A 26,688-nucleotide genomic window follows, 5' to 3' on the forward strand; every position below is an offset into this window, starting at 1 on the left:
CCACCCGCCCAGATGCCCTTCCTCAACGCCAGCCTGGGGCGTGTTCACCCCATTGTGTCACGGGAGACCCAGGGGGGGCTCTTGGCCAGATTAGCAGGTAGAGCAGGCGGGCGGGGCACAGAGATTGAGTGTCGCTGAGGTTGTAGCACATGTTGGGGGCTCAGGCCACACGGGGACTGCTCAGCCGCCTGGGGAGTAGGGTAGCCTGGAAAAACACAGAGTTCTCAGAGAACTGCCACAGGCAGTGGCCAGAAAAGGGTCCCCATCTTGCCAAAGGTCCAGGGCCTAGCTGTCAGCTTTGGGGGGCCCTGCAGCCCCTCTTCACCACCGCTCCCTTGCTAAGCAGTCAAACTCTGCTTTGTCATCATCATCATCATCATCATCATCATCATTATTATTATTTGGTTTTTCAAGAAAGGGTTTCTACAAGTAGCCCTGGCTATCCTGGATCTCGCTCTGTAGACCAGGCTGGCCTCGAACTCACAGAGATCTGCCTGCCTCTGCCTCCAGAGTGCTGAGATTAAAGGCGTCCGCCACCACTGCCTGGCTCAGTCTGTTGTCTTAAAGCCTGGGACTTTGTTGTTGTTGTTTGTTTGTTTGTTTGTTTTTTTGACAACAAAAGGGTCTCCTGTAGCCCAGACAGACTTCAAACTTTAAGTAGCTGAGAATGATCTTGAACTGATTCTCCTGCCTCCACTTCCAGTGTGCTGAGATTACAGGCATGAGCCGCCACATCTAGCTTATGTGTTACTGTTTTGAGCCTCAGGCTTTGTACATGGAAGGCCAGATCTCCACCAACTGAGCCCAAGCCCTGGCCATTAACCTGAAGACTAGCTCTCTGTTTCCTCTTGATGTTCCTTCTCTGAGTACCTAGAACCAAAAGATCAGTAAAGTGGCTGTGGAAAAACCTTTTAGCAATTCCTCAGGAGGTCAAAGGATCACCAGATGACCCACAAAGTCCATCCCCAGTGGTAGGTGCCCAAAAGATTGGAAACTCAGACAGTGACAGGCATGCGCACCTTCATGGCCACTGCTGAGAGGTGGGGCCGGGTGTCCTTCCATGGGGAATGGATCAATAAGTGAGGGCCCATTGTGCAAATAGAATATTACTCAGCCTTTAAAAGGAACGAGGCACTGATGTGTGCTGTGACTCGGATAAACTTTGAAAACATTTCACAGAGTGAAAGGAATCCAGCTCCAAAGACCACACGTACTGTAAGATTCCACAGACTGTCCGAGCGAGCGAGCAAGCGAGCGAGCGAGCGAGCGAGCGGCAGCCCCGTGGGAACAGAGGCAGATTAGTGGCTGCCGGGGGCTGGGGGAGGAGGGGCTGGGAGTGCCTGCTCGTGGGTACAGAGTTTCCTTTTGGGACGTTGAGAAAAGCTTGGAACTTGATAGAGGCGGAGGTTGTACAATACTGTGTGTGTGCTAAAGGCCACGGGGCTGTACATTTTTAAATGGTTAATGTTATGTTATGTGAATTTCCCCTCATTACAAAAACAAACAACTGTGTTGATAATACTCTAAGCTCAGAGTGAACTTGGCAAGAGGCTTCCTCCTTGGGAGTTGCCAGCAGTCATTACAAAGGCAGCCATAGGCTCTGAACCCAGCCCAGCACACAGTAGGTGCTCACCTCATGTCAGATCCTGTCTGTTCCCAGCACACCCACTCCTCTGGAAGTGGAGGGGTTAGTATTTCAGGTGTGTCTGTTTGTATGCTGGGGGCAGCAGGTGTCTCTCCCCATTCCCTTAATGTGAAACTCTGAAGGCTCAGAGCGTCTGCTTAAGGTCACACACAGGTAGGAGCTCGAGGCTGTGTCCTTTGGGCTCAGAAGGAAAAGAGAGGAAAGCCCAGTGGTCTGGGAGTTGGGAGTGCCACTCCCAAACACCTGGGGACTGTGCCAAGGCAGTCAGATCTCAGGTGGGACATTGTCTGCTTTGGAGAATGTGTGTGTCTGACTCGGGCCTGGGGACCACGGCTTCTGCAGGTGTGAGCTGGTCTGTGGTTCTGACACTTCCGGGGCTGGGGGGGGGGGCTCCATGGAGGGAGATGTTCAGTGCCTGTGGGGGACAGCAGACTGCCTGAGGGGTTCTCAACACCTATCTTCTCTCTGCCTCCACAGAGCATTGTCGTCCGTGGTGGCCCTAGGAGCCAACATCATCTGCAACAAGATTCCTGGCCTGGCCCCACGGCAGCGTGCCATCTGCCAGAGCCGACCCGATGCCATCATTGTGATCGGGGAGGGGGCGCAGATGGGCATCAATGAGTGCCAGCACCAGTTCCGATTTGGCCGCTGGAACTGCTCCGCCCTGGGCGAGAAGACCGTCTTCGGGCAAGAGCTCCGAGTAGGTAAGGGTGTCTCTGGGCCTGTGGGCTGGGGGCCAAGTCACCCACCAGCCAACCCAAGTCCAGGTCAGACAGGCCACACAGCCTGTGTGTAAGCATGCTAGCTCTGGGTGTGGGGTGGGGCACAGTGACCCATGTAGACAGGAACCAGAGGCTGGGGAGTCAATGCAGTGGGTGGGCCTGTTCTGTAGTTTCAAGGACCCAGGCCCCTGCTCCACTTTCTGTGGTTGCCATTTGGAAAGCAGGGAGAATGTGTGAGGCTTTGGACATGGGATTAGCACCTCAGCTCACCCAGAGAAGACCATGAGATGCCACCTGCTCCTTGTGGAGGGATTCCAGCAGACAGAGCTGCAGGGGTAGATCCGGCCAGAGCAGGGATGGTCTTCCATTCGAAGATGGTCATCATGTCGGGGGTGGTGGCTGCTGATGGCACAGTTCTTAGTGGTGCATGGTGGTGCCTGTCCTTGAAGCATTTCCTGGGCTACCTGGTGCCCATTTTACAGATAAGGAGAATGAGTCCCAGGGAGGACCCCATTCAGGGTTAGGAAGAGGCTTAAAAGGAATTTCCAGAAAATATCTAGATCTGAATCCAGCTGTGTGACCTTGGCTGTGTCTCTCAGGGCTACTCTGAGCCTTGGTCTCCTCCGCTGCAGTGTGATCTCTGAGCCAGTAGTCTGGGTCTCAATGCCTGAAATCAGTAGGTGCTCAATAAATGCTGTGGGCTGCCTGTGGACAGGGACAGTGTCTCCGGCTGCCCTGTAGACTGTCTCTAGGTCAGATGAGACAACAGTCTGAGGCTTGCTGGCTCCCTAGCCTTCGGGCCCACGATGTCCCCCATACCCCAGAGGGCTGCAGCTGCCACAGGACCCAGGCAGGAGCCAGCTCTACAGGGCTGCCAGTGCCAGCATGGGACTGGGGATAGTGTAGGGGAAAACTCCCGGGGGCCCCTTTGTGGTGAGCAGCCTGTGGGTGGCACTTAGTGTAGCCAGGAGCGTGGCACCGCCCCCTCCCTGGGGCTCTGCCACCCAAGTGCAGATCCCTCCCTCCAGGTGCCAGCTGGGGGAACGGTGGGGAGGGCAGTAGTGGGCAGAGGTACCCGCCTTGTGTGGCTTCCCACCCACTTACCCAGGTGCCATGTGTGGAGGCATCTGTGAGCGCCCGACCCCACAGGGAGGAAAGTGATGTTGTAAGGTCATCTGCTGTCACTCAGCCTGCCCGGGGTATAGACCCAGAGTCTGTCACCTCATCTGGCGATCAGGGCAAGCCTCAGGGAAGTGGGGGCTTGAACTTTGGGAACACAAGGCACAGGGACAGAGACATGTGACAGCCCTGAGCCTTCCCCGGTATCCCCGCGACGCTCTCTACCCACTGTCCTCTCAGGAGCAGTGCTGGCCCCACAGCTGTCCCCTTACCATATAGTGTCGCCTTTGGACGAGCATTATAGCTAGTCCTTGAGAAGTGGCCCTTGGGCCCATCAGCAGCCGGGAGGGGCACAGCTCTGCCCACAGGAAGGAGGCCACCGAGGCGGGGGGCTGCCCTGCGTGCCCTTCCTGCTCCATGCTTCCTTGGGGACCAGGCTGCAAACGTGGCTGTTGTCCAGCAGTTTGTATTTCCCACTCTTTGTGCCGCCTGCTCTTGAGAGGACCCTTCCTGCCTCAGGTGCTTCTCCTCGGGAGAACCTGGTACTTCATCCTGCCTCCCAGAACATTTCAGAACCCTTGGAAGGCTCTCTTATACCCCAGCCCACAGCTGTTCGCTTCCACATAGCTTCTTGTCCGGGTCATAAGTGGCCTGTGTTGCTGACTGTCCCCATTCCTTGGCTCCCGTCTCGACTCATCAATTCGGGTTCTCTCCCGTCTCTAACTGTTCTCTGCCTTGCCCTAGATAAGGTATGTCCTATCCCCGAGGCACACATGGATGACTCTCTTCACAGTACCCTGAAAGCTCATTGTCACCTGATGTTCTGAGTCTCACTGACCCACAGACACTTTGGCTCTTCTGCGTGGCATCGGGCTCCTCAAATGTGCTGTGCCTAGCTCCCCTTACCCACCTGACCACCTGGTGGCATTTCCACTCTCCACTCCTCTACGTCCTTGTGGGAGCCTCTTCTCTGGCCCTCTTCTGGAAGCTGTGAATGTCTCCTGGTCTCCACAGCCCCAGTTCCTGGGCCAGACAGAAGCCACCCTGTGTCCTTTCCTTTCTGCTCTGTGAGTAGATGTCTAGCCTAGTACACCAATGGATCTGAGTTCGATTCCCCGGCACCTCCTAAACCAGGGTGCTGCAGTATGGTCGCGTCACCCCCATCTGCAGCTACTGGCCCACCTGGTCTGTATGAGACTGTTTCAAATCCATTGCCAACAACAAAAAACCAGCAATGTTTAATCTTTGCAGTAACTCTCTACTGCCCTAAAGGTAAGGTTAGCTTCCTAGCCCAGAGGCCCTCACCCTGAGTTTCTCCCACCAGAGCCCCAGCCACATTTGGCTTTTCTGGCTGCCCAAGTAAGCCAGACCCCTTCCTGTCTTCGTTTCTCAGCCTGAGAGTCCTCCCTCTGCTCTACCTCTTTATAACTCATCTGCCTCCCTCCTGGGGGGCTTTTCCACACCCTCAAGCTGGGTCAGCCTGTGTCTGTCCCTAGCCCTTCCTGCCCTGGGATGGGCAGGCTTTCTGGAGCCCAGCCTGGGTCTTGCTGCCCTGCCTTAGCCTCCTGTAGCTTCCTGTTGCACTCAAGCAGGGCAGCTCTGGCTACAGGCCGAGCTGACGGAGCCGGGGCAGGAACCCCAGGGGCTTTGCCTGTATGAGAAGGCTCCCTCTCCATTCTCAGGGGCTGAGCGTCAGGAGCAGCAAGCAGGCTATACTGTGAGCTGGCCACTTTGAGAGGCTTGCTGGGTGCCTGGACACGCCCGGAAGCCCGGCTTCGAGCTGGCAGGCAGCCGGGGAGCTCTCGTGGGAGCAACCTCTCAAGCAGGGCCAATTAATGATTGTCCCTGAGAGGGGCAATGGTCTGGATGGTGGGACAGCCCCCTTTAGGCCTTGCCTGTGACCTTGGGCCAGTCCTAAAACTTAAAGGTTGAAGGGAAACCCCCTTAAGACAGCAAAACCCCTCTGTAAAGTTGCAATCCTTCTCCAACACCTTTGCAGTGTCTTGTATACCTCCATGGACGGGATGCTCAATATTCTCATGATGACCACGACAGTGGCCTTTTGTGGCACACTGAGAGTGCTGGTGGCTTTGTTCTTTTGAGAAGGTTGAGACAGTCCTTAGAGTCCCCCTGCATGGTATTCAATGCTGGACACTCTCTGTCCAGTACTGTTCCCACCAGACTCCAGGAAAGGTGGTAGCCCAGAGCTCTTCCAACTGGTCTCTTCCATGGACTGAGGCTGAACGTGGGGGTGATGCATTTTAAGTACAGCCCAGCTCTGCCCTGAGATGTGGGGCAGGACAGAGGTGAGGTGTGGGGATATCTGTATATTCCAGGGAAGCCTGCTAGAAATTTGGGTTCCCTTGCAAGTGTGGGAGCTGCTAACAGTTCCCATAATCAAGCCAGGACTTTCAGCAAAGCCTTCCCCAGAGGAGAGCCCAGGGAGGAGATGGAGAGAACAGAATGTGCCAAGGCCCTGAGGCCAGGAAGCAGAGGGTGGTTTTTTTTTTTTTTTTTTTTTTGTGAAGGGCAGGTGCTTTGTGGGGCAAGCTGGGGGTAGTGGTGTGGGAGAGTTGAGGCTGAAGGGTGCGGAAAGACAGATGGAATGCCATGAGCCCCCTCCCCAAAAGAGCTCAGAGCATCCAGAAGATTCTAAGCATGCATGAACCCCAGTTCCTCCTGAGCCCAGTGCCTCTGACCCACTGAGCTGGCCTGGACTGCGCTTTGCACAGTCCCCAGCTCCAGCATGCAGAGTTCTGCCCATCATGTGCTGGTCTCAGACATGACCAGGCATAAGGGCCACCCCTAATCTGAGCTCACGTGAGCAGACCACGGCTGACTCCTTCCTGCTGGCTTTATGAGTGAGTTTGTTACAGGGACAGCGTCCCTATAGCCAGGTCTACCAGTGTTGCAGCAGGAGGGCAGCTGAGGCCCTTGGGGAGGGGGTAGATTGGCCCATTTTAGGTCATCTGAGAATGGAGGGCCCTTGGGGAGGGAGGGTGTCTCCTCAGCACATGTACTTGTTACCCTTCCAGAGCATGGAAGTAGGCCTCTGTGGGGTGGGGAGGTTGTCCCCAGAAGGACACAGACTTCCCTGACTTCCTGAGAGCAGGAGGCCTCTGCTGGCAGATATACTTCCACTGAGTGCACAGTAGTGTAAGACCCAACAGGGCTCAGACCCCAGAAGTAAGCATCCCGTTATCCTACAGTATATTAGAATGATACTATATGGAAATATTGACTAAATAAAACATCACCCACATTGACATCCCACGTTATTTATACTTTTCCTACTGTGACCATTGGGAAACCTCACAAGATACCCATGGCTTGCTTGGGATTTCTGTTTGGTGACACTGTTCTCAGAAAGAATGGAAGTGACCTGGCTCACCTGGCCAGGGCAAAGGGAACATTTGAACTTACATCTGATGGTCTTTTCCCAGGGCCTTACGAGTCATGCAGTGTGAGGGACAGTGGTTGCCATTATCAGCCCATGTGGTGGTTCAGCGTGCTAGCATTGAATACCTGCAGTATGCTAGGCCAGAACTCTGCCTAGGGCATCCCAAGTGAACTTGGGTGGAGGCGGGAAGGACAGGAGGTGGCAGGGCTAGAGGGACCCTAGCCTTGAGGTTTTCAGACACCTGGTCTGAGAATCTCATATTACGGTCCATTGAGCCAATACCAGGGTCAGCCAAGGCAGCAGAACAGACATTTCTTAGGCCCAGGATCCTGTTTGCTGGCACTCTAGGGACAGTCGGGAACTTGAAAGTCATTTGCTGGTTTGGGATGCTATGGGCCCCAGACTACTGCCTGGACTCCATCCCTGCTTGGAAGCAGCTCACAGATGGGAGGGCTGCTCCCAGAAGACCACTGCCACTGTTATTGAGCTCTGCAGCCTTAAGCAGCTGGGTGTGGTGGCCTGGGCCATCCTTCAGCCCCTCAGAGGCCACCTGGAACTTGTCCAGAACTGGAATTTGCACCTCATTGGCAGGCCCTGTCAGGAGTATAGTCAGGCAGGCCTGGGAGGGGAGATCTTTCCTGGGCCAGTAGCTTAGCTTACCCAGGTGACCTTGAGTGTATAGCCGCAGGTCCTTGGGGCCTTAATTTTTCCTCCTGTGTCAGGAGGGGCTGAGGCCCAAACCCTGCTTCTCCCCAGAGCATTGGATGTTTTTTGTCAGCAGCTCCGAGGGAGGGAGAAATAGAAGGTGGCTGACACTGTCCCAGGGCAACATGGATGAGAGGCCATGGCTCTCCAAGGGCCGTCTGCCTTCCCTCAGGAGCTCCACGGGACCTAAAAGAGACAGAGACCCCTGGACTTCAACCTTACGTTCCCTTGTATAGCCAGGTCCTGTCCTCTGGGCTCAACGCCCCCGACTGGGGCACTATCTCCAGGGCTGCACAGCAGCATGTGCGGGCCACCCTGGGTCGGAACAAAAGCCTGGGGCGCAGGCAGGCCTGCGTGTTCGGACCTGGCAAGCCTTTCCCTGCTGCTCTCTGTTTATGACAACAGAAGCTTACGGTGGATCGGAGACTGTGACTCAGCCAAGCCGGGTGGGGCCGGGTGGGGTGGGAGCCAGAGGGGACAGAGGGACACAGAGAGATAGAGAAGGACAGATAGGCACATGGAAACACACACACACACACACACACACACACACACACACACACACACACACCGTATGCGTCGATACAGATACATCTATATATGCTCATAGATGTATACCATGGACAAACACAGATTCACAGACTTGCACACAGGTATGTATATACCTACATTCGCATGTCTGCATGCACACGCAAAATTAATATACATCTCTGTGCGCGTATACACACGTGCGAGTTCATGCGCGCACGCACACACATATATACATATGCGTACTCCTCACTCACACATAGAGTACACAGCACCTATGCAGGCCCAGGGTCAGACCCTCTCTGAGAGGGGTGATATCTGTAGCACACACAGTATGTCACCCATCTTCTTCATGGTACTCAGGCCCTGGCACATGTAATGCCTCTCCAGTTCTCTCTATCAGAGGCCTCTTCAGGGGGCGTTTGGTACTACCTCATTTTACTGGGGCAGAAGTAGGCAGGGGTGCAGGGCAACCTGCTTAGCCTGCACCAGGCAGAGCCTGGAGATCCCCGAAGGGTCAGAGGTACCTGTGTGACGGCCCACCTCACTGTCCCTGTCTCCACCCCATCCCTGCTGTACACAGATGTCCCTAGCCTGAGACTCTGCACGCTAGGGTGCAGGCCTGAGACCCACTGAGGCAGGGTTTACATCTAGACTCTGGTGACTGAGTCCATGCTGGTCTGAGGAGCCAAGCTAGAGCCTGGGTACCCATAAGGGACATACGGGGTACTGCTCTATCTCCCTAGCTTCCCCTTCCCAACTCCTGTGTCCAGTAGCCACTCGGGGCCCTGTCTAGATGAAGGTCCCTCTAATGTAGGCAGTGGAGCTACCCGCAGGTCCAGGGATGCCTTTATTTCTGTGGATCTCAATTTCTCAATGTGTTGATGAATCCTGTTGGAGACGGTATACTGCCTGCTCAGTTCTAGACTTCTGAAGATCCTGGGAACCTGGTAGGCTGGGTGAGGGAAGGGATCTTGGGTGGGAGATCCCCATCCATGTCTCACTGCCCAGGCCCACTGTCTTATATCCCTGCCCACGGCAGCCTAGGAATTCTTCTGGAAGATTCAGAAGAGTATAACTACCTTTTAAAGGAGATTTTTAAAGGGGACTCATTGCACCCAGGAACACTGAGGCCTAAGAGTGAAGGGCCTGGCCAGGGTCACATAGCACGGACCCAGTGCTTCCTGGGGCTGGTGAGGGGTGGGCACAGCCACAGTAGGGCTGTCTTCTTGAGACTAAGCCTGTGTGCCAATTTTCTCCCTTCCTGTCCTCAGACTCCTTAAACTACCCAAGCTAAGGTTCCCTTCGATTCTCTTAGGCTTGATCTCCCCCTTGGCGATGTCCTCCAACATATGAGGCCTTCAGGAATCTTCTATCCCCTCCCCCACTTCCCAGCTGATCCCATTGGCTCACCCACAGGCACCCTTGCACCTGCCTCTCCTCGATGCCTCTAAATCCCTATAGTTGGCCAGAGGGTTCCCTTCAGCTCAGCTCAGAGCCACACCCCCAAGGCTGCCCTGTCTTCTCAGAAGAAAGCCCTACACCTTCCTGATTCCCTCCCAGGAGCAACGGTGTGGGGCCCCTGAGAATCGTCACTGCTTTCTTGGGATAAACTCTGGGTGTTCGGTTCACTCCTCCTCCGGACTTCAGCACCGATGGTCCACCTGCCTAAGGCACTCTCTGTCCCCTGCTCTTTTCTACCATTTAGGACTCGCCTTCAGCATCATTTCCGGCCTGGCTCTCCTAGTCCCCCCCACTGCCCTCCCGCTGACCCCTACACAGTCTGACTGCTGCCCTCTGCCTCAGCAGCCAGGAGCCTTGCCTAACCTGTCTGCCCTGGGACAGCATCCCCCGCCACCATGCTGTCCTGTCCTGTGGCTGGCCTTCTGAAAAGCTTTGCCAGAGGGGGGTGCCCATGTAAATGTCTCCCCAGGGCTCTGGGCAGTCTAGCCGGGAGCAGGGCTGCATTTGGTGGTGTGGGACACACAGACTGCAACGTAGTATATGATGGAGAGAGTGAGATGTTGGGTTGACATAGGTGAATGGGGTCCCGGGCAGGAGGCAGAGGGTGCAAGCTTTCCAGTTTGGCACTTAGGCCACAGGGGCATGGAGAACTCAGGGTTCCCAGGTCAGACTCCAGGCTCATCCGCTGTGTACCCTCAGGCTACTCACTGGCTTCTTCTTTGCTCCATGTCTTAATGGAGAGCTGAGGACCTAGTTGAGGCTGATGGAGCCCTGTGAGGACTCAGACTGAGGAGGACCAGGTCTGTGGAACCCTTCAGACCATCAGAGGCTGCCCTTCTGTAGCAGGCTGCAGCCATACAGCTCCTGTGGTCTGGGGTCCCCACATTGCCACGCCAATATCAACCTTAGACATTTTCTCAGCCCCAGAAGAAACTCTATGTCTTGAGTTAACTATTCCCAGCTCACTTCCGCTCTAGGGACTGGCTAGCTGTAGGCATTTCTTTAAATGGGCACCTACAGTGTGGGGCCTTTGTGTCTGGCTTCATTCGCTTTGTACGTTTTCAAGGCCCAAGACTTTGTGTGCTAGTGTTGCTTATCTTTGAAGACTGAATAATTGTCTTTTATATGGAGAGTGCATTTTCTTCTTTTTTTTAAAAAAAAAAAAGTGTGTGTGTGTGTGTGTGTATGAATGCAGGTGCCCAGGAAGGCCAGACATGTCAGATACCCTGGCGCTGGAGTTACAGGCAGTTGTACCACCTAACATGGGTGCTGGGAATTGAACTCGGGACCTCTGCAAGAGCAGTAAGGGCTCTTAACCTCTGAGCCACCTCTCCAGCCCCAGTAGACCGCATTTTCTTCGCCATTGATGCCTGCTTGGGCTGTTTCCATTCTGAGCCACTCAGTGTGTTTGTGTGTGGGATTCTGTGGGTGTGACTTCATTTCTTAGCTGTGCAGTTGCTGCATCAGGGTAGCTCAACCATTACATGTCCGAGGACCTGCCAGACTTTTCCATGGTGGCTTCCCATTTCACATCCCCCATGGCTATGTCGAGGAATCTGAGGCTTCAGGCCCTCACCAGCATGTGATATTAGTGGTCTTTAATTTCAGCTACCCTGGTGGGTATGAGCTGCATCTCACTGTGATTTAGATTTGCTAAGGACACTAAGAATCTTTTCATGTGTTTATTGGGCATTTTCATTTTCTGAGAAATGTCTCTTTGCACACACACTCACCTCTCTACTCCCCCCCCTTTTTTCAATCCTGGGAATGAAACTTGGGGCCTCCTGCATGCTAGATAAACACCCTCCACTGGGCCATGCTCATACCCCTCCTTTGCCCATTTGCCCATTTTTAATTGGTTGCCTGCTTTTTTATTAATGACTTGAAGATGTTTTTAAAAAGGAGGGAGCAAGGTTGGTAGAAGAAGGTGAGTGGGGCTGCCTTGGTCCTGAATGTAGGTCACACAGGCACCCACCTTCATGTGCACTCCCAGGTGCTGAGTTCAAACAGAAGCTCATGCATACCCAAATCACATGTGTGTGGACACGTGATGCACACACACCACATGGGTTTGCTCAAGCATGTGCATACCACAAAGAACCTGTGTGTGTAACATATGTGGGTATGGAGCTTAGGCAAGCCTGTCTAGGGGACTGTGTGTGATCACAGGGACACAACAGGGACACAGAAAGGCCCCTGGGCCAGCATCACCCAAGTAGCCAATTTTAGGATCTGGATTTCTTGAGGACTCTAGGCTCTGGGTAACTCCAGACCTTTGACCTCTGACCTCAGTGATTTCCACCTGTGAGCCCTGGGACTGCCATATCCTGAGCTGCTGTATGGTATTGGGCTGCATGCCATCCTTCTCTGGGCTTCACTTGGTCTCCTTGCTTAAGGTATGTTACTGGAAAGTCCTCAAGGTCCTTCCCAGAACTGATTTCCTGATCCCCAGCTCCTCTTCTGAGAGACAGCCAAGGGCTTTTGTAGCCCGGCCTCCCCAGTGTAGCTCATGGGGTCACTGTGAGCTCAATTCTGGCTTTTATAAGCATTCTAAAAATAGCGTGTGGCCCGTGTAGATGCCAGGAAGTGGCAGGTAGCTTGACTGATAGGTCTGGGGGGTAGGCTTAGCCCCAGCTCTGCCCCGAGGCAGGGGGCCCTGTCCTGCCTCTGCCTTGGGCAGCCGGCCCATTGTCTCTGCCTAGTGGTGTTCTCTGGGGGTCAGCGTGAGAGGGCCAGTAGGCAGTCAAGACTCAGTTCTAGTCTGACACTGGAGGCGTGTAGCAAGCAGGGCCTGTATCTTTTGTCCTTCGAGCCCAGCCTGTGCTAGCTGGGTGGGAGCCCATGTGCTTGGTGAGGGCTAGAGTTTGCATACCTAACTCTGGGCAGTCCCCCTGTGGCTGGGCCAGCCTCTGCTCTACAGCTGTGGTTGACCTATAGGGTAGTGGTCTCAGAAGCTGATGCCTTGATAAGCCTAGGTTTACTTCGGATGAAGACGGTGGAGACTGCTGGGCAGTGCTCTAAGTGCCAGGCCTGGAGGAGGGTATACCCAGCCAGCTTTACTGAACCCTGAGAAGTGTCTGGCCGTATTATGGTTCCTCTACCCTCAACCCTCTTCTTCCTCGTAGTGATGGGGGTAGTGTCGTTGGTTCTGTTTGCTCCCAGAGCTGGCTCCAGACAGAGGGGAACATTTTAGTCCTGCACGCTAGTAGGGACACAAGCTTCTAGAGGGGTTATAGTTTGCTAACCCCCCACCCTGCCAATGTTCATCTGCCTCCCCTACTCCATGCCTTTCTGATTTCCCCTTTATTGGCCAGGGCCCCTCCACTAATGGTGCTTCCTTTGATGTAACCAATCATTGTGGACAGGGGGCTCTGTATCAGCTTGGTCCCTCAAGGACCATCAAGACTCAGAAAACCATCCAGGGACCCTGAGAGGCCAGGAATAAAGGGTGGCCACTGTAAACCCTACTTAACCATCTCTGGTGTTTTCCAGGGGGACTGGAGGCTCCAGTGCTTACGGGTGCAGAGCTGTGTAGGAATAGTTCAGATCCCTAAGGGCTCCTAGGTCTCCATGAGTCAAGTATCCTCCCAGGACAGCTGGTGTCTGTACAACAGCTCCTGCATGATGTCATCATCCACTCCATCCTTCTCCCTGCCATAGCAATCTCCTGAAACAGCCTGAGCCCAGGCAGCAACCACTGTCTGGAGCAAATAGTTTACCACTAGGAGGCTCAGTTTTCCCATCTGAGAAATGTGTCCGATTAAAATGACCCATCCGTGGGGTTGTTGGCAAGATAAGATAAAATGAAGTGCCCAGATCCACCCATGTCTGAGGATTTGGGAGAGGGCCTTGGTTGTGGGATGTGTGAGAAAACTGACCCTGTTGTTGCCCAGAGGAAGCTGTCCCTGCCTCCAGGATACACTCTGCAACAGGGATAGTCCCAGCTGCATCCAGAGCCTGTGACATGGCGACACTGGGAATCACTAAAGGCAGAGTTTGCCGCTGCCTGCCAGGCAGGAGACAGAGAGCTGGGGGTTCCTTTCTTCACAAATAGGTCCTCTGCACTAAGGTGATAGACTTATCCACAGATGGGCCACCGTTTACCCTGGCCATGTTGGGCTGCAGCTCATGGTGGGAGAGGGTAACTATCAGGCCTTGGAGAGTGGGGACCAGGACACTGGAAGTCATCTCAGAGATCTTGGGAGCCGCCGATGGTTGTTGAACTAGGTCCTTGAGCCCAGGCTGTCTGCGTCTGAAAAGGTTGGGCTCTTCTGAGTCAGTTCTCACTTGCTCTGTCCTGGAGGAGTCAGGCTAGGGCCCTGGGCAGCCCCAGCCAAGGCCCCAGGAGGGATGGGGAAGCCTAGAGTCACTCCTCCCTCCCTACTCAACACCTGGGCATGTCACAGCCTGGGGCGAGTTACCAAGCCCACTGAGCCAGCACTCGGGGCTTGTTCAAGACTCAGAAGCGAACATATTACAGCATGCTAGTTGCAGGAACCCTCGGCCCGCTCCAGCCCCTCTTGCTTGACCTCACCTGGCTTGTTCTCCACAAACTACCACTGGCCTCTTGTCATGTCCCCCCCCCATCTCCATGGCAACAGACGGAGGGCTTGGCTCATTAAAACCAAATAAAAACGGCCCTAGCAGGAGTGGCAGCCTGGTGAGTAACTGCTGAGTAACTGAGTCAGAGCAAGTGTGGGCATACGTAGGTGAGAGCTGAGGCCCAAAGCGGGACCCATGCGGGACGCCTTGGGTCGTCCTGAAACACACCTGCCAGCCAGGGCACCTGCCTGCCTGCCTGGGGCTTCAAGATGGGTTTTCTGATCGGACTGGAAGAGGTTGAACATCCCTGGTGGTTGCCTGGGCCTGGGTGGTGGTGGTGGTGGTGGTGGTGGTGGTGGTGGTGGTGGTGGTGGTGGTGGTGGTGATGGTGGTGGATGGCACCCACCACTGTCTACCCCTGTTGCAAAACGGCACAATGGTTTGAATTTTCTAGGCCCCTGCATTGGAGGTCAGCTCAGCCTCCACAGGGCCCCCATCCTGGGGTCAGTGGCTGTTTAGCCCCCCTGTACCCCAAGGCCCACCTTGGACTGGCCACCTCCATCATCCCTCAACAGTTAGTCAGCTGACTTTGCCAGGCCTGATTGGAGGGGAAAGGGAACCTCCAGCTTTCCTTAGGGTTTGGGTGATCTAATTTAGACCCGGGGACATAGATTCCTGCACTTTCCAGCTTCTGCTGTGTCTGGAACTCCTGGGCAGCCTCTACCAGTGCAGGGACAGGGCAGCCCTGGGGCCTCTGAGAACAACACTAACTATACAGGACTGGGCAGAGTCCATTGAGCTTAAGGGTTATCTCTTATCTCTCACATCTCCTGTCATAATCGGAGCCCAGAGCCCACAGACCCTGGGACTGTGTTCTGACCAGAGAGGGGAGGCTGTGGGTGAGGGCAGCCCAGCAGGGCAGCAGGGTGAAATGGAGACTGCTGTAGGCCCGAGACATTGTCTTCACCCTGTCCTCACCTTGAGGGAAGAGGGTCCCCCAGTGAGCTCCTCTTGGGAAGGAAGATGCCCTCATGTACACCCCCAGCTGGTTGGTGGGTAGGTAGGGAGGCTTAAGCCAGGCATAGAGTTGGTTCTTGGTGTGGTTTTTGGATCTGATTTGACTCGGAACCATTATTTTGTAGCGGTGGGTCACAGCAGACACAGCCTCCGGTAGCAGGGCCTGCAGCCAGGTACCAGGGACAGGCTGGGACAGGCAGGTGCTGGCATGGGGCCTTGCTAAGGCTGGGTCTTGGGCTTTCCACCACCCTAGTCATATTTGACCCTTGACCCTGCTGTCTGTAGATGAGATGGTAGGGAGCCATCCCTCACTGGAGCTTACCCTAGGTTCCTGAGGTGGCCTTCCTAAGCCTGCGGGGCACCCACACATCGCCATGAGCTGGAATCCTGAAGGAAATAGAGAGTGGGTGAACAGGGAGGGACCTGAGAAAAAAGAGTCCAAGATGGAAGGCTTGCACAGCCCAGCCTGGCGCTATGGTAGATAAAGAAGAAAACAGGGCAGGCCTTGCCCACTTGAGGAGCTTTTGGACCTACAAGAATTCAAGGAGCCCTTATAGGGCTGACCTTGTAGAAAGGGTCCCCATCTGAGCAGTGGGGATATCATCCAGAGAAGGCTGCCTGGAGGAGAAGGCATTAGAGCCAGGCCTCAAGAGGAGAAGGGAATCTTACCCCAAAGACCAGTAAATCTACAGGAGGTGTGAGCCACACCCAGAAGTCTTGAGTCATCATCCCTGACAGAGGATGGGGAGAGAACTGGAGAAGCCAAGCAGGTGTTAGCAGGGGTGGAGGGTGGGGTGCCTTCCCTTCTCAGTTCTTTTTTTTTTTTTTTTTTTTTGGTTTTTCAAGACAGGCTTTCTCTGTGTAGTTTTGGTGCCTGTCCTGGATCTCACTCTGTAGACCAGGCTGGCCTCGAACTCACAGAGATCCGCCTGGCTCTGCCTCCCGAGGGCTGGGATTAAAGGCGTGTGCCACCACTGCCCGGCCTCCCTTCTCAGTTCTGTCAGTCATCGGCTTAGCTCTGCAGCAGAGAACCAGTGAAGATGTTAGGGTAGGGGGGTGCCCTGCCTAGACTACACCTGGGTGGTGGCTAATGATGCATGGCTGCTGCCCAGAGGTTGGAAGGAGAGGGACACCGGGAGGCCAAGGCCTGAAATGGACTGAAGATGAGCAGAGGTCGGCCCTGAGCTCTGTGGAGTTATGACTACAGAGACTCTGTACTTCCCCATGCCCCAGAACACTGCCTTCTGCCCAGAACACAAATGGCCTGTCCCTTGGGAATAGGGAGGCAGAAAATGACAGTGGTGTGTGCTGGTGGGTCACTGAAGACACAAATACCACTCAGATGCCCTTATCGCCTCCCTCCAGGGTGGGGTTCATCAGCCCCAGTTTAGTGAGTTGCAAGCTCAGAGAAGGCAGGTACTGAGCCCAGGGCCACACAGTAGACGGACTACATCCCCCGTGACCACCTGGCTCAGAACTTTAGGGCCTCGTCACCCACACCAACGTTGTCTCTCTCCCCAGGGAGTCGCGAGGCTGCCTTCACATACGCCATCACCGCGGCCGGCGTGGCACACGCCGTCACCGCGGCCTGCAGCCAGGGCAACCTGAGCAACTGCGGCTGTGACCGCGAGAAGCAAGGCTACTACAACCAGGCGGAAGGCTGGAAGTGGGGAGGCTGCTCGGCAGATGTGCGCTACGGCATTGACTTCTCCCGACGCTTCGTGGATGCTCGTGAGATCAAAAAGAATGCCCGGCGTCTCATGAACCTCCACAACAACGAGGCAGGCAGAAAGGTAGCACTCGGGCATGGCGGGCTTAGTGGGCGTGGCGGGTATGGGGGCATGGTACCTGCCTACAGAGGTACTTGCACTGAGTCCTCTTAGTGCTACTTCTGAATCTCTCTGCAACCCCAGGCAATCTTCCTGTCCCATCTGCAGGTGTGACATCTAGGATTTGGACATGTGGGACCCGTTTCTGTGTAAAGCATGAGCTGGGCCTGGCTGGGGACCTGCAGATGGGCTAAGGCCCCTAGGCCATCATAGCCCACATCCCTGGATCTAGAGGCGAATCAATCAAAGAAATAAACAAACCCCAAACCGAAAAAAAAAAACAAACAGAAAAACCCAGACAGCTGAGGCCAGAGGAAAAAGGGAGATTAGTCAGCTGTGGACTCAGGTGGACTAGTCAGGGTTTGCACATGGGTGGAATGGTGTGAGGGCAGGAATGGAGGACAACCAGGTCAGGACACACTAGGGAAGAAGTCAGAGTGAGCCCGGCTGCTGCAGGGAGATGAGGGCCCCCGATACTGCGCCAGGAGGAGCGGCTGCCACGGCGGCAAGATGGCCCGAGATAGGGCAGCCAGCCGAGCAGAACGCGGACTGGATCTGGCTCCTCAGCTCTAGGGGCTGCACCCACGCCTGCAGGGCCTGGGGGCTCCTTGGATGAACTGGCCTTTCCAGGCAAAGAAGAGTCTCCACCTCCGAGAATATGGCCGAGACCAGTATCTCATTCATTTACCCAGTTAGCACTCTGTCCTTCTCCTGTGCCAAGCAGCAGAGAGGAATCCGACGGCTAGAGTGTCTGGGATCACCTAAGGGTATAAAGGACCTAGGCGTTCGGGGGGAGGCACAGGAGCTTCCTGGAGGAGGTGGCGGCTTAGGAGTGGGGTCTTGAAGGACATTCAGGGGAAAGGCAAGGCTGATCCTGGGGGATGGCTGCAAGGAGTTCCAGCCAATGGGAGCAGGATGGGTGGATGAGTCAGTCCCAAGGAAGCAGGAGCTGGCACAGAAACAGGATGAGGGTTGACTTTGATGTGGGGTGTCCCCCAGAGGGGGCTGTTAGATTATGGTGACACACAGATGAGGGAAGAGTGGCCCTGTGGCCTCCAGTGCGCTCACAGAGAGCCACACATCTCCAGATAAAGGCTGGTTCACAGCACATGGTTAAAGCTCTCCGCCAGGGAGGCTGAAGAGGGGGCCTCTCACACGGAGGACAGGCAAGGCTGGACCCTCGTAGGAGCCTCTTGAGTCTCTCAGTGGCTTGTTTCTGAGCAGGTATTTTTTTCTCCTGGAAGGAAGATTTCACTGTCCCCCATTTGCAGATAAGGACAGTGAGCCCCAGGGCGAGCTGCTACAGAGCTGGCCAAGCGGCCCCTCAGGCCTGAGCTCTGGTCTGTTCATGGGGACAAGGATTCCAGGCAAAGGGCTATCTGAGGACCAGCTACAATTATCTCCGGTTCTGGTCTGGGATTGATCTGGTAAAGAGGTGCAAGGGGATAAGGCAGGAATGGACCCTGGAGATAAGGGAAGACAGAGGCTGGTAGTGGGCCCAGGGACCAAAATGAAGGATAAGGGGTGAGTCCTGTCAGCAGTTGGCTGAGGAGACAAGGGCATACGAACAGCCCAGACACCATACTAGGGCTTTGAAGGAAATCAGTGTCATGAACCAGGATGGAGAACAGGCCGTGGAAAAGCAGGATAGGTGGAGGCTGGTTAGGAACAGGGAGGCCATAGGAAAAGGGTGTTAGAGGATCAGCAGTACCCAGGCATGGGCAGCACAATTCACCGAGGCTGAGATGGATTGTGAGTTTTAGGCTAGCCTGAGCTACATAACAAGATCCTGTCTCAAAAAGAGAGAGAGCCAGATGTGGTAGGATATGTTTTTAATCTCAAGAGGCAGAAGCAGGTAGATCTCCAGTAGTTTGAGGCCAGCCTGGTCTACATAGTGAGTTCCAGGCCAGCTAAGACTACATAGCAAGACACTGCCTCCCCTCACCCTCTAATAGAAATAGTGATTAGTGTCACAGTGCCCGTACCACCTCTGTCCTCAATTGTGTAGGAATTGACCCCATCCTTCTACTGAGCCTTAGTCTTCCCATTGGCACAATGGGTGCTGGATACTTTGCCAGACTCTTCTGCTCCCCCTCTAGTGGCCCTGTCCCCTGAAACTGCCAGCACACTTTGGCCTGAACCCCCGAAAGCCAGCTGGTGGCTACAAGTGAGCCTTTTCTTTTCTTTTTTTTCTTTTTTTTTTTTTTTGGTTTTTCGAGACAGGGTTTCTCTGTGTGGCTTTGTGCCTGTCCTGGATCTCACTTGGTAGCCCAAGCTGGCCTCGAACTCACAGAGATCCACTTGGCTCTGCCTCCCGAGTGCTGGGATTAAAGGCGTGCGCCACCACCGCCCGGCTGAGCCTTTTCTTCCAAGCAGCTTGGTGCTAGTGCGGGGCTGAGGGTCTGGGTTATCACACTGCTCCAATGCAGGGTCTGAACCCTACCCTCGGGCATCAGACAGATGTCTCGGAGCACCTCAGACTCACAGTATAAACAGGACAGACACATGTCCTCCCACTCTTCTCGCACTGAAAGCTGGCATCAAGGTGTGGTGGGGCCATGCCCTCTCCAAAGGCTCTGGGAGGTAGAGTATGGGGCAGAGTCCTGTTTACCTTGACTGGTTTCTAGAGGTCCCAGCATTTGTTGCTTGTGACTGTGTGTTGTTCCAGCCTCTGCTGCTGACTGTATGGCCTCTGTAAGGATGTTCTCTCTCTCTCTCTCTCTCTCTCTCTCTCTCTCTCTCTCTCTCTCTCTCTCTCTCTCTCTCTCTCTCTCTCTCTCCCCGAGACAGGGTTTCTCTGTGCAGTTTTGGTGCCTGTCCTGGATCTCGCTCTGTAGACCAGGCTGGCCTCGAACTCACAGAGATCCACCTGCCTCTGCCTCCCAAGTGCTGGGATTAAAGGTGTGCACCACCACCACCCGGCTCTGTTGTCTCTTCTGTCTCATAGAAGGACACTCACTGCTTTGTGGGCCACCTTATTCCAGTTCCATTTCACTTTCGTCTGGTTCCATTGATATCATTTCTAAGATTTCCTGTGATAGGAGTCCTGGGCAGCAGCCTCCAACCATTCACTCCCCATTCTCCTCAGGCTGCACGGACTCAGACAGGGATTGGGATTCTGGATGGGCTGGGGTGAGATGAGCTGAGCTCAGAGCCCAGCTCACCGTGGTCACCAATCCAGCCCTGCTTCTCTTCCCCAGACACCTCATGGGCTGTGCTGGTCACTAGAGAGAGGTGCCCTCTGGTGTCTGGGCAGAACGAGACTGTTCCCGAAGAATACTCAGATGTGAGGGAGCCAGGTTAACACTTTTGCCCCCCTATGGTCCCCACCAGAGCATGGAGCAGGGACAATCGGCAAATGGAGTAGATGCCTGAGAAGGCGGGATCTGTGGTTTTTTTTCTTTCCTCTGTTCAGACATGGTGATGGCCAGGGCTGTTCCTGTGGGAGGGTCAGGTGCTGTGTTCAGGACAGCACTGGAGTCCTTCCATTGAAACTCACCAGGCTGGAAGCTGTTGCTGGGAGCTGGGGTGATAGCACCCTATCAGCTGGTCACAGGCTATGTCCTAACCAAGGGTTCTCAGTGGTGCCGGGTGAGCTTATCAGACTTATTAGCTTATTAGCCCCACTGTAGTTCTGGGAGGAAAATCCACACCAAGCCCAGAGTGTGGCTGCTGCTCTGAGGCCAGCAAGACCCACAGCCATCCCTGGGCCCAGAGTCACAAAGAACAGCAGGCAAAGGCCATGCCCCTACAGTTCCCAGATCCCTGGAGAGGCCGGGTCACCCCAGGCTCAGGAAACGAAGTGCATGAGAGCTCCATGGACAGCCTGTCTCCAAGACCTCAGCTGCTCCCAGGCTGAATGTGAGGCACCTTCCCCACCCAGGGCTGCCCCGCTGGGATAGAGGGATGCTAGACACCCCTGGGCTATCCAGCCTTCTAGAGGACTCTGGCCCCAGCCTCATGACTCCCCTAGTCTGGTCAAAAAGAGTGCTACTCCAAGGCCCTGGATCCTCCATGTCGGCCCTTCCCCCCTGGGTGCAGTTATCACCACGCTCCTGTGTGTTGGAGGGAACCAGGACCACAGAGCGGTAAGCCTCAGGCAGGAGACCCTTTCTGCAACCTCCAGGTGTCTCCTGAGAGCCTGGGCTGCTCTCCGTGTCCCGAGCTCCTGCCTGTCCCTGAGCTCCTGCCTGTCCCTGGCGCCACTGCCGCTGTCGTTCTGATGGCGAGTGCTCTGGAGAAGGAAACGGCACATTCTTGAATCCTGTGATCACTTCCCGGAGAGGCTCCAGCTCAGGGGACCCAGCCAAGCGAGGATTCGGCCCCTCACTCTGCAAACACCTGCCCAATCAACTTCATCTGCCCTTGTCACCAGCAGGCAGGCAGGGCTGTGCAGGATCTGATGTCCTCAGAACTCTAAGGAGGCTCAGGAGCTATGGCCTGGGCAAGGGGTGTCCGGCAGGCCGCAGTGACGGGCCACAGTGGTAGCTGACTACTGGCCGGCATGGCCCCAACCTGGACCCCTACTAGTCTCAGCCACTGGAGGAGAGTTGTCAGCCAGGCCCTGAGTGACCTGTTGCTCCTACCTGGGACCTGGGAGGGCCATTTTAGCTAACTGGTGGGCAGGTGGCCATGGCAGGGCACTTATCAGGATTGATGAAGACTAGTAGAAGGGACCAGAGCCAAAAAGAGCTGAACCAGGGGCAGGAGAGTCACCGGGATGGACAAGGGATGGGGGAATGTAAGGAACAGGTCCCAAGTATGCATGAGACCACTCTGGCCTGACTCCCAGGCCTTTCTGGCCCACCCACTCTACCCAGTCTGAGTCCCACACTGTTTCCCTTCCTCTCTACATGAAACCTGGGCCAGTCCCACCTCAGCCTCTCCCTTCTTCCTGACCAGCTTCTCTGGTCCTTGCTACAGGCTGTCATTCACTTAGCTGGAGAACCACCATGGTGATACCTGCCCAGGGTCCATCCAACAACGAGAGATGTAAAGCCCCATCTTCCTCTGAATTCTCAGCGCACTGTTGTGTCTTTTGGTAGGCCCTCTTAGAATGCTCCTTCCAGCCCCCTGTCTATCTAATGAGCTCCTACCCTTCCACCCACACCCACCATAAGCATCACCCTCTCCAGGAAGCCCCCACAGGTACCATTAGGTAACCACATACACTGACTTGCTTCGCACAGATGTAGTCTGAATGAGAATGGCCCCCATAGGTTCATAGGTTTGAATAATGGGTCCCCAGTTCAGGAACTGTTTGGGAAGGATTGGGAGGTGTGGCCTTATTGGAGGAGATGTGTCCCTGAGGCAGGCTTTGAAGTTTCAAAAGACTCTCGGCATTCCCAGCATTCTCTCTGTCTCCTGGTCATGGATCAAGATGTGAGCCCTGCAAAGGTGTGAGCTCCCACGGGCCCTGGGAGTCATGAGTCTGTTTTCTCATGTTTATTATACTGGACCATGTGTCCCGGAGGTCCTCTGTGAGGTCCAGGGAAGGTGCTGAGATGGAGGCAGTCTCTGTGGGAGTCTTCTTTTCACTCATTGTTTCCACCCATCCATCCACCCACCCACCCACCCACCCATCCACCCACCCATCCACCCATCCACCCACCCATCCATCCATCCACCCACCCATCCATCCATCCATCCATCCATCCATCCACCCACCCACCCACCCACCCATCCATCCATCCACCCACCCACCCACCCATCCACCCATCCACCCATCCATCCATCTATCCACCCACCCACCCATCCACCCACCCACCCACCCATCCATCCACCCACCCACCCACCCACCCATCCATCCATCCATCCACCCATCCACCCACTCATCCACCCATCCACCCATCCACCCACCCACCCACCCATCCACCCATCCATCCATCCATCCATCCATCCACCCATCCACTCACTCACTTGTGGAAGCTTCTTGTCTAGGGCAGAGCTGGGGCTGACAACAGGTGCCCTTGACAGTGAGTTCTACCCTGGGGGTGGGGCTTAGGGGCCAAATGCCGGAAGGCCGGGGCTGTGGAGGTGAGGCCAGTGAAGCAGGGACAGCTGACAAATGGCCCCTCGGCAGCCAACAGGGCTGCAGCTAACAGTAATTCCCCATCTTTCATCAGGCCGGCTGGCAGGGCCCTTTCGATCTGGGTAAATGAGTACCTGGGGTCAGGGCTGGCTCTGGGAACCGGCCTTCCTGGGCGAGAGGGAGGCCCAAGGAAAACACAGGGTTGCACCCATCCCGGGCCCTCATGCGTCTGGGAGAAAGAACAACAACCAGCTAGGCCTGGCTGTGGGCTTCCCAGAGGATGGCACGACTGGGCCTCGCTGACCCGTGCCCTCACCCTCCCAGTTCCCTCCATCACTGGCACGCCAGGCTGTCATTAAGCAGCTGGCTGTTAAGCTCTGACTGCATGCCAGGCCCTGCACCAGGCATGAGGCGGTGGCAGGGAGATGGAGACACGGAGGGCCTGCGCTCTATTAATCACCTGCTGTGGCTGGGCCTCTCCCAGCACAGCGTTCCTACCTGCTGCCCTGCAAGTGGCCCCGGTCCCATTTCCTCATTAGGGCTGGATTTACCCAAATAAGTCTGATCAAATACACCACACTCTACTGGGTGTGCACATGGGAACCCATTTTTAGCAGCTTCAACGAATGAGCTCATAGAGGAGACACAGAGAACTCTGGAGGGCACCCAGTCTCTTCCATCCCCCCCGCTGAGCTTTTACTCTGTCGCTTAGGTTCTGGAGGACCGCATGAAGCTTGAATGTAAGTGTCACGGTGTGTCGGGCTCGTGTACCACCAAAACCTGCTGGACCACGCTGCCCAAGTTCCGGGAGGTGGGCCACCTGCTCAAGGAGAAATACAACGCAGCCGTGCAGGTGGAGGTGGTGCGAGCCAGCCGCCTGCGCCAGCCCACCTTCCTGCGCATCAAGCAGCTGCGCAGCTACCAGAAGCCCATGGAGACGGACCTGGTGTACATCGAGAAGTCGCCCAACTACTGCGAAGAGGACGCGGCCACGGGCAGCGTGGGCACGCAGGGCCGCCTGTGCAACCGCACCTCCCCCGGCGCCGACGGCTGCGACACCATGTGCTGCGGCCGCGGCTACAACACGCACCAGTACACCAAGGTGTGGCAGTGCAACTGCAAATTCCACTGGTGTTGCTTCGTCAAGTGCAACACGTGCAGCGAGCGCACGGAGGTCTTCACCTGCAAGTGAGGCTGCCGCGCAGGCGCCCACGGCGCCCACCCACCCCGCGGCCCTCGCCATTTTGCACATCCTTCTTTGCTTCTGGAGCTGCCCGCTGTGGGCACAGGAGGGTAGAGTTGGGGGTGGGGAGTTCGGGCTACTCCAGGCTCCTTCCTACCTGCTCTGTCCCCTCTAGAGGCACAGCAGTGCCCTGACCTGCCCAGCATCCAAGGCCAAACGCAACGGTCTGGTACCCAATGGAGACAGATTCCTTTACTTCTCTTCGGGAAAATTGAACCTCAAGGTGACCACGAGACTCTGAGGGTCACCTCTCTGCCTGGTGGCTGGACACAGAAAGGCCACACCCACCAGTCACACTCAAAACTGTTTCCTGGGCTGTGTCTTGCCAGCCCCGGACAGTGTGGATGGATGTTGACAAAATTATTTATGTTTTCTTAGCATCAGATGAGGACTCAGTACTAACGACCGGGTAGCCAGACCTAACTGGATTCAAGGTTGCCCCACCGCCATCCCCCTTCACTCACTTCTCCTGGCCCCTCCCTGGAGGGTCCTCTACTGCTTGAAGGACCCAGAGATATCAGGGTTGGCTTGGAGGCTGGCTGGTGGGGGCACTCCTCAGCAGCACCCCGGGAGGGGCGTGGTGGGTCTACAAGGCCTGAGATAGCCTCAGAGAACAGACTGTCTTCCGTTCCATTTGGAAACTGTCATGCAAATCGAAGGTGGCTTGTGTCAGGTCCCAGGCATGCCTCTCCCTTTTCCTAGCCCGTCACCCTCCCAGCCCGCTGCCAGCCTCTGCCTCCAGTTTACAAATCCCTCTCTACTCTGGAGCCATCCTGATCCCCCAAGACTGCCCCACGAGTTCAGGAGAGGTCAGGGACAGTGGCCCCACATGACAGATGGAGACAGAGCAATCTGAATATTTACTGGAGACCCCATGGCTCTGTGAACTGTACCCCTACAGTCCCATCCAGCCCAAACTCTGGAAGTAGCTGAGGTGATGGGAGGCTGCGTCCTCTTCCGGTACCGTGGGGTTTGTCCTTCCATTCTGACCCTGATGCCAGAGAATTGGCATCCAGAATTTAGGGCTGTATCTGCCAGGCCCCCTGCCTGTTGTCCACAGACACCTGCTTGAGGGTCCTCACATCATGAGGACATGGGACCCTCAAGCAGGGGTCCGTGGGAGGCTTGATGTCCTCTTTCCTCAGGATCTTCCAGATGGGGACACGAGCTCCGACCTGGGCATATCCCTCCCTCTCCTCCACACCACATGGCAGAGGTACGGAATTGCCAGGGCCGATAGCACACTGCCCACAGCCTTCCCTACACTAAGGTGTTTTCATAGCAGAAGTCCAGGGGAATGTGGGGTTTGGTGGCCACCAAGCCAGGTGGCCTAAACATTGACCTGGGGAGAGTGACCCCTGTTTGCCCTTGCCTTGCATCCGGCTGTGTGTCCCTATCATGTCAGGATGTTCCAAGCCTCTGGGCCGCTGGAGATGTCCCACCCTGATCCCAGCCCCATCTCCTCATCCAAAGTCCTGGGATGCCCAAGTCCATAGCCCTGTGTCCCCTGTGAGGAGCCTGGTTAACTTATATTGTTATATAGCGTCCCCCGTCTGTCATGTCTCTTAAGTTATTGTGACCTACACTGGGTACCGGAGGGGATGGGGGATGGCTTTGGCTGCTGTCCCCCAAGCCAGGCTCCTCCTTCTGCTTGAAACAGACCCTCGGGGGCCACTGATGCCACCGAGGCAATTCGCACTGTCCCTGGGCTGCCAGGCCCCTGCGCCTGCACTCGGTCAGCCGCAGACCTTGCCTAGGGGAGAGAGGTGGTTAGTGGACCCAGGCAGGGCACTGGTTGTCCCAATGCTGTGTGCTGGGGTGGAGGTGGCCGGGCACCACGTGCCCTTGAAGTGCCCTACTTCTGATGGGCTGTGTTGCTGCCTCCTCCGGAGGGGAGCACTTGGCCCCAATAAAAGCTGGAATCAGAAACGCGAATGTGTGTAGAGTCTCCATGGGATGCCCCCGCAGTTCTTGCCCTGAGGGTGGGGACACACACTCCCCACCAAGGCTGAGCCCTTTAGTCTTTCCCATTTCCTTCACCTCTTCTGCTGACTAAGAAGGCCTGCTTCCTTCCATACTGCACTTGAGGTCCATGGCCAGGTTCAGCTGGGACCATCAGGCTTGCCTGCCTTTAACAGCCAGCAAGAATCCCTGGATATATGCTTACACACAGGCCTTGAAGCTTCTCTAAGAGGGTTCAGGCTGCAAGGACACAAGGCCTAACGAACCATCTGATGTCCTGGAATTAACCACGGATCTGGGCCCAGTACGCCCTCCGCTGGAGGGGTGGTAGAAGGCCCTGTCTCTACTTCCATCCCCTTCCGACTTCAGATTCCTAGGCCTGAGGACCTGGGTCTCCCCATCTGTTTGTGGTGAACTTTTAGGGGCCTCATGTTTTCACGGGGCCTGAGCCCAGAGTCCTTAGGGGCTTGCAACCCTAACT

General features: G+C 55.5%; 1 protein-coding gene across 1 annotated transcript; it reads left to right on the plus strand.

Moving 5' to 3' along the window:
* The first annotated feature begins 2,129 nt into the window (after positions 1 to 2,129).
* On the plus strand, positions 2,130 to 26,167 carry Wnt7b (Wnt family member 7B). The gene is made up of 3 exons (XM_059247447.1): positions 2,130 to 2,349; positions 16,664 to 16,935; positions 23,715 to 26,167. Exons 1-3 carry the CDS (start codon positions 2,253 to 2,255, stop codon positions 24,192 to 24,194), a joined length of 849 nt encoding a protein of 282 aa, XP_059103430.1. The 5' UTR covers positions 2,130 to 2,252; the 3' UTR covers positions 24,195 to 26,167.
* Positions 26,168 to 26,688: the final 521 nt, after the last annotated feature.

The sequence above is a fragment of the Peromyscus eremicus genome, chromosome 20, assembly GCF_949786415.1.
Source record: "Peromyscus eremicus chromosome 20, PerEre_H2_v1, whole genome shotgun sequence".
NCBI classification, from domain to species: domain Eukaryota; kingdom Metazoa; phylum Chordata; class Mammalia; order Rodentia; family Cricetidae; genus Peromyscus; species Peromyscus eremicus.

Excerpts from the sequence above, each read along its gene's own strand:
- Wnt7b (XM_059247447.1), top strand. The coding sequence starts at position 2,253 with ATGGGCATCAATGAGTGCCAGCACCAGTTCCGATTTGGCCGCTGGAAC. Across the intron at positions 2,350-16,663 it reads CGGGCAAGAGCTCCGAGTAG|GGAGTCGCGAGGCTGCCTTC; the intron begins GTAAGGGTGTCT and ends CTCTCTCCCCAG. Across the intron at positions 16,936-23,714 it reads ACAACGAGGCAGGCAGAAAG|GTTCTGGAGGACCGCATGAA; the intron begins GTAGCACTCGGG and ends TCTGTCGCTTAG.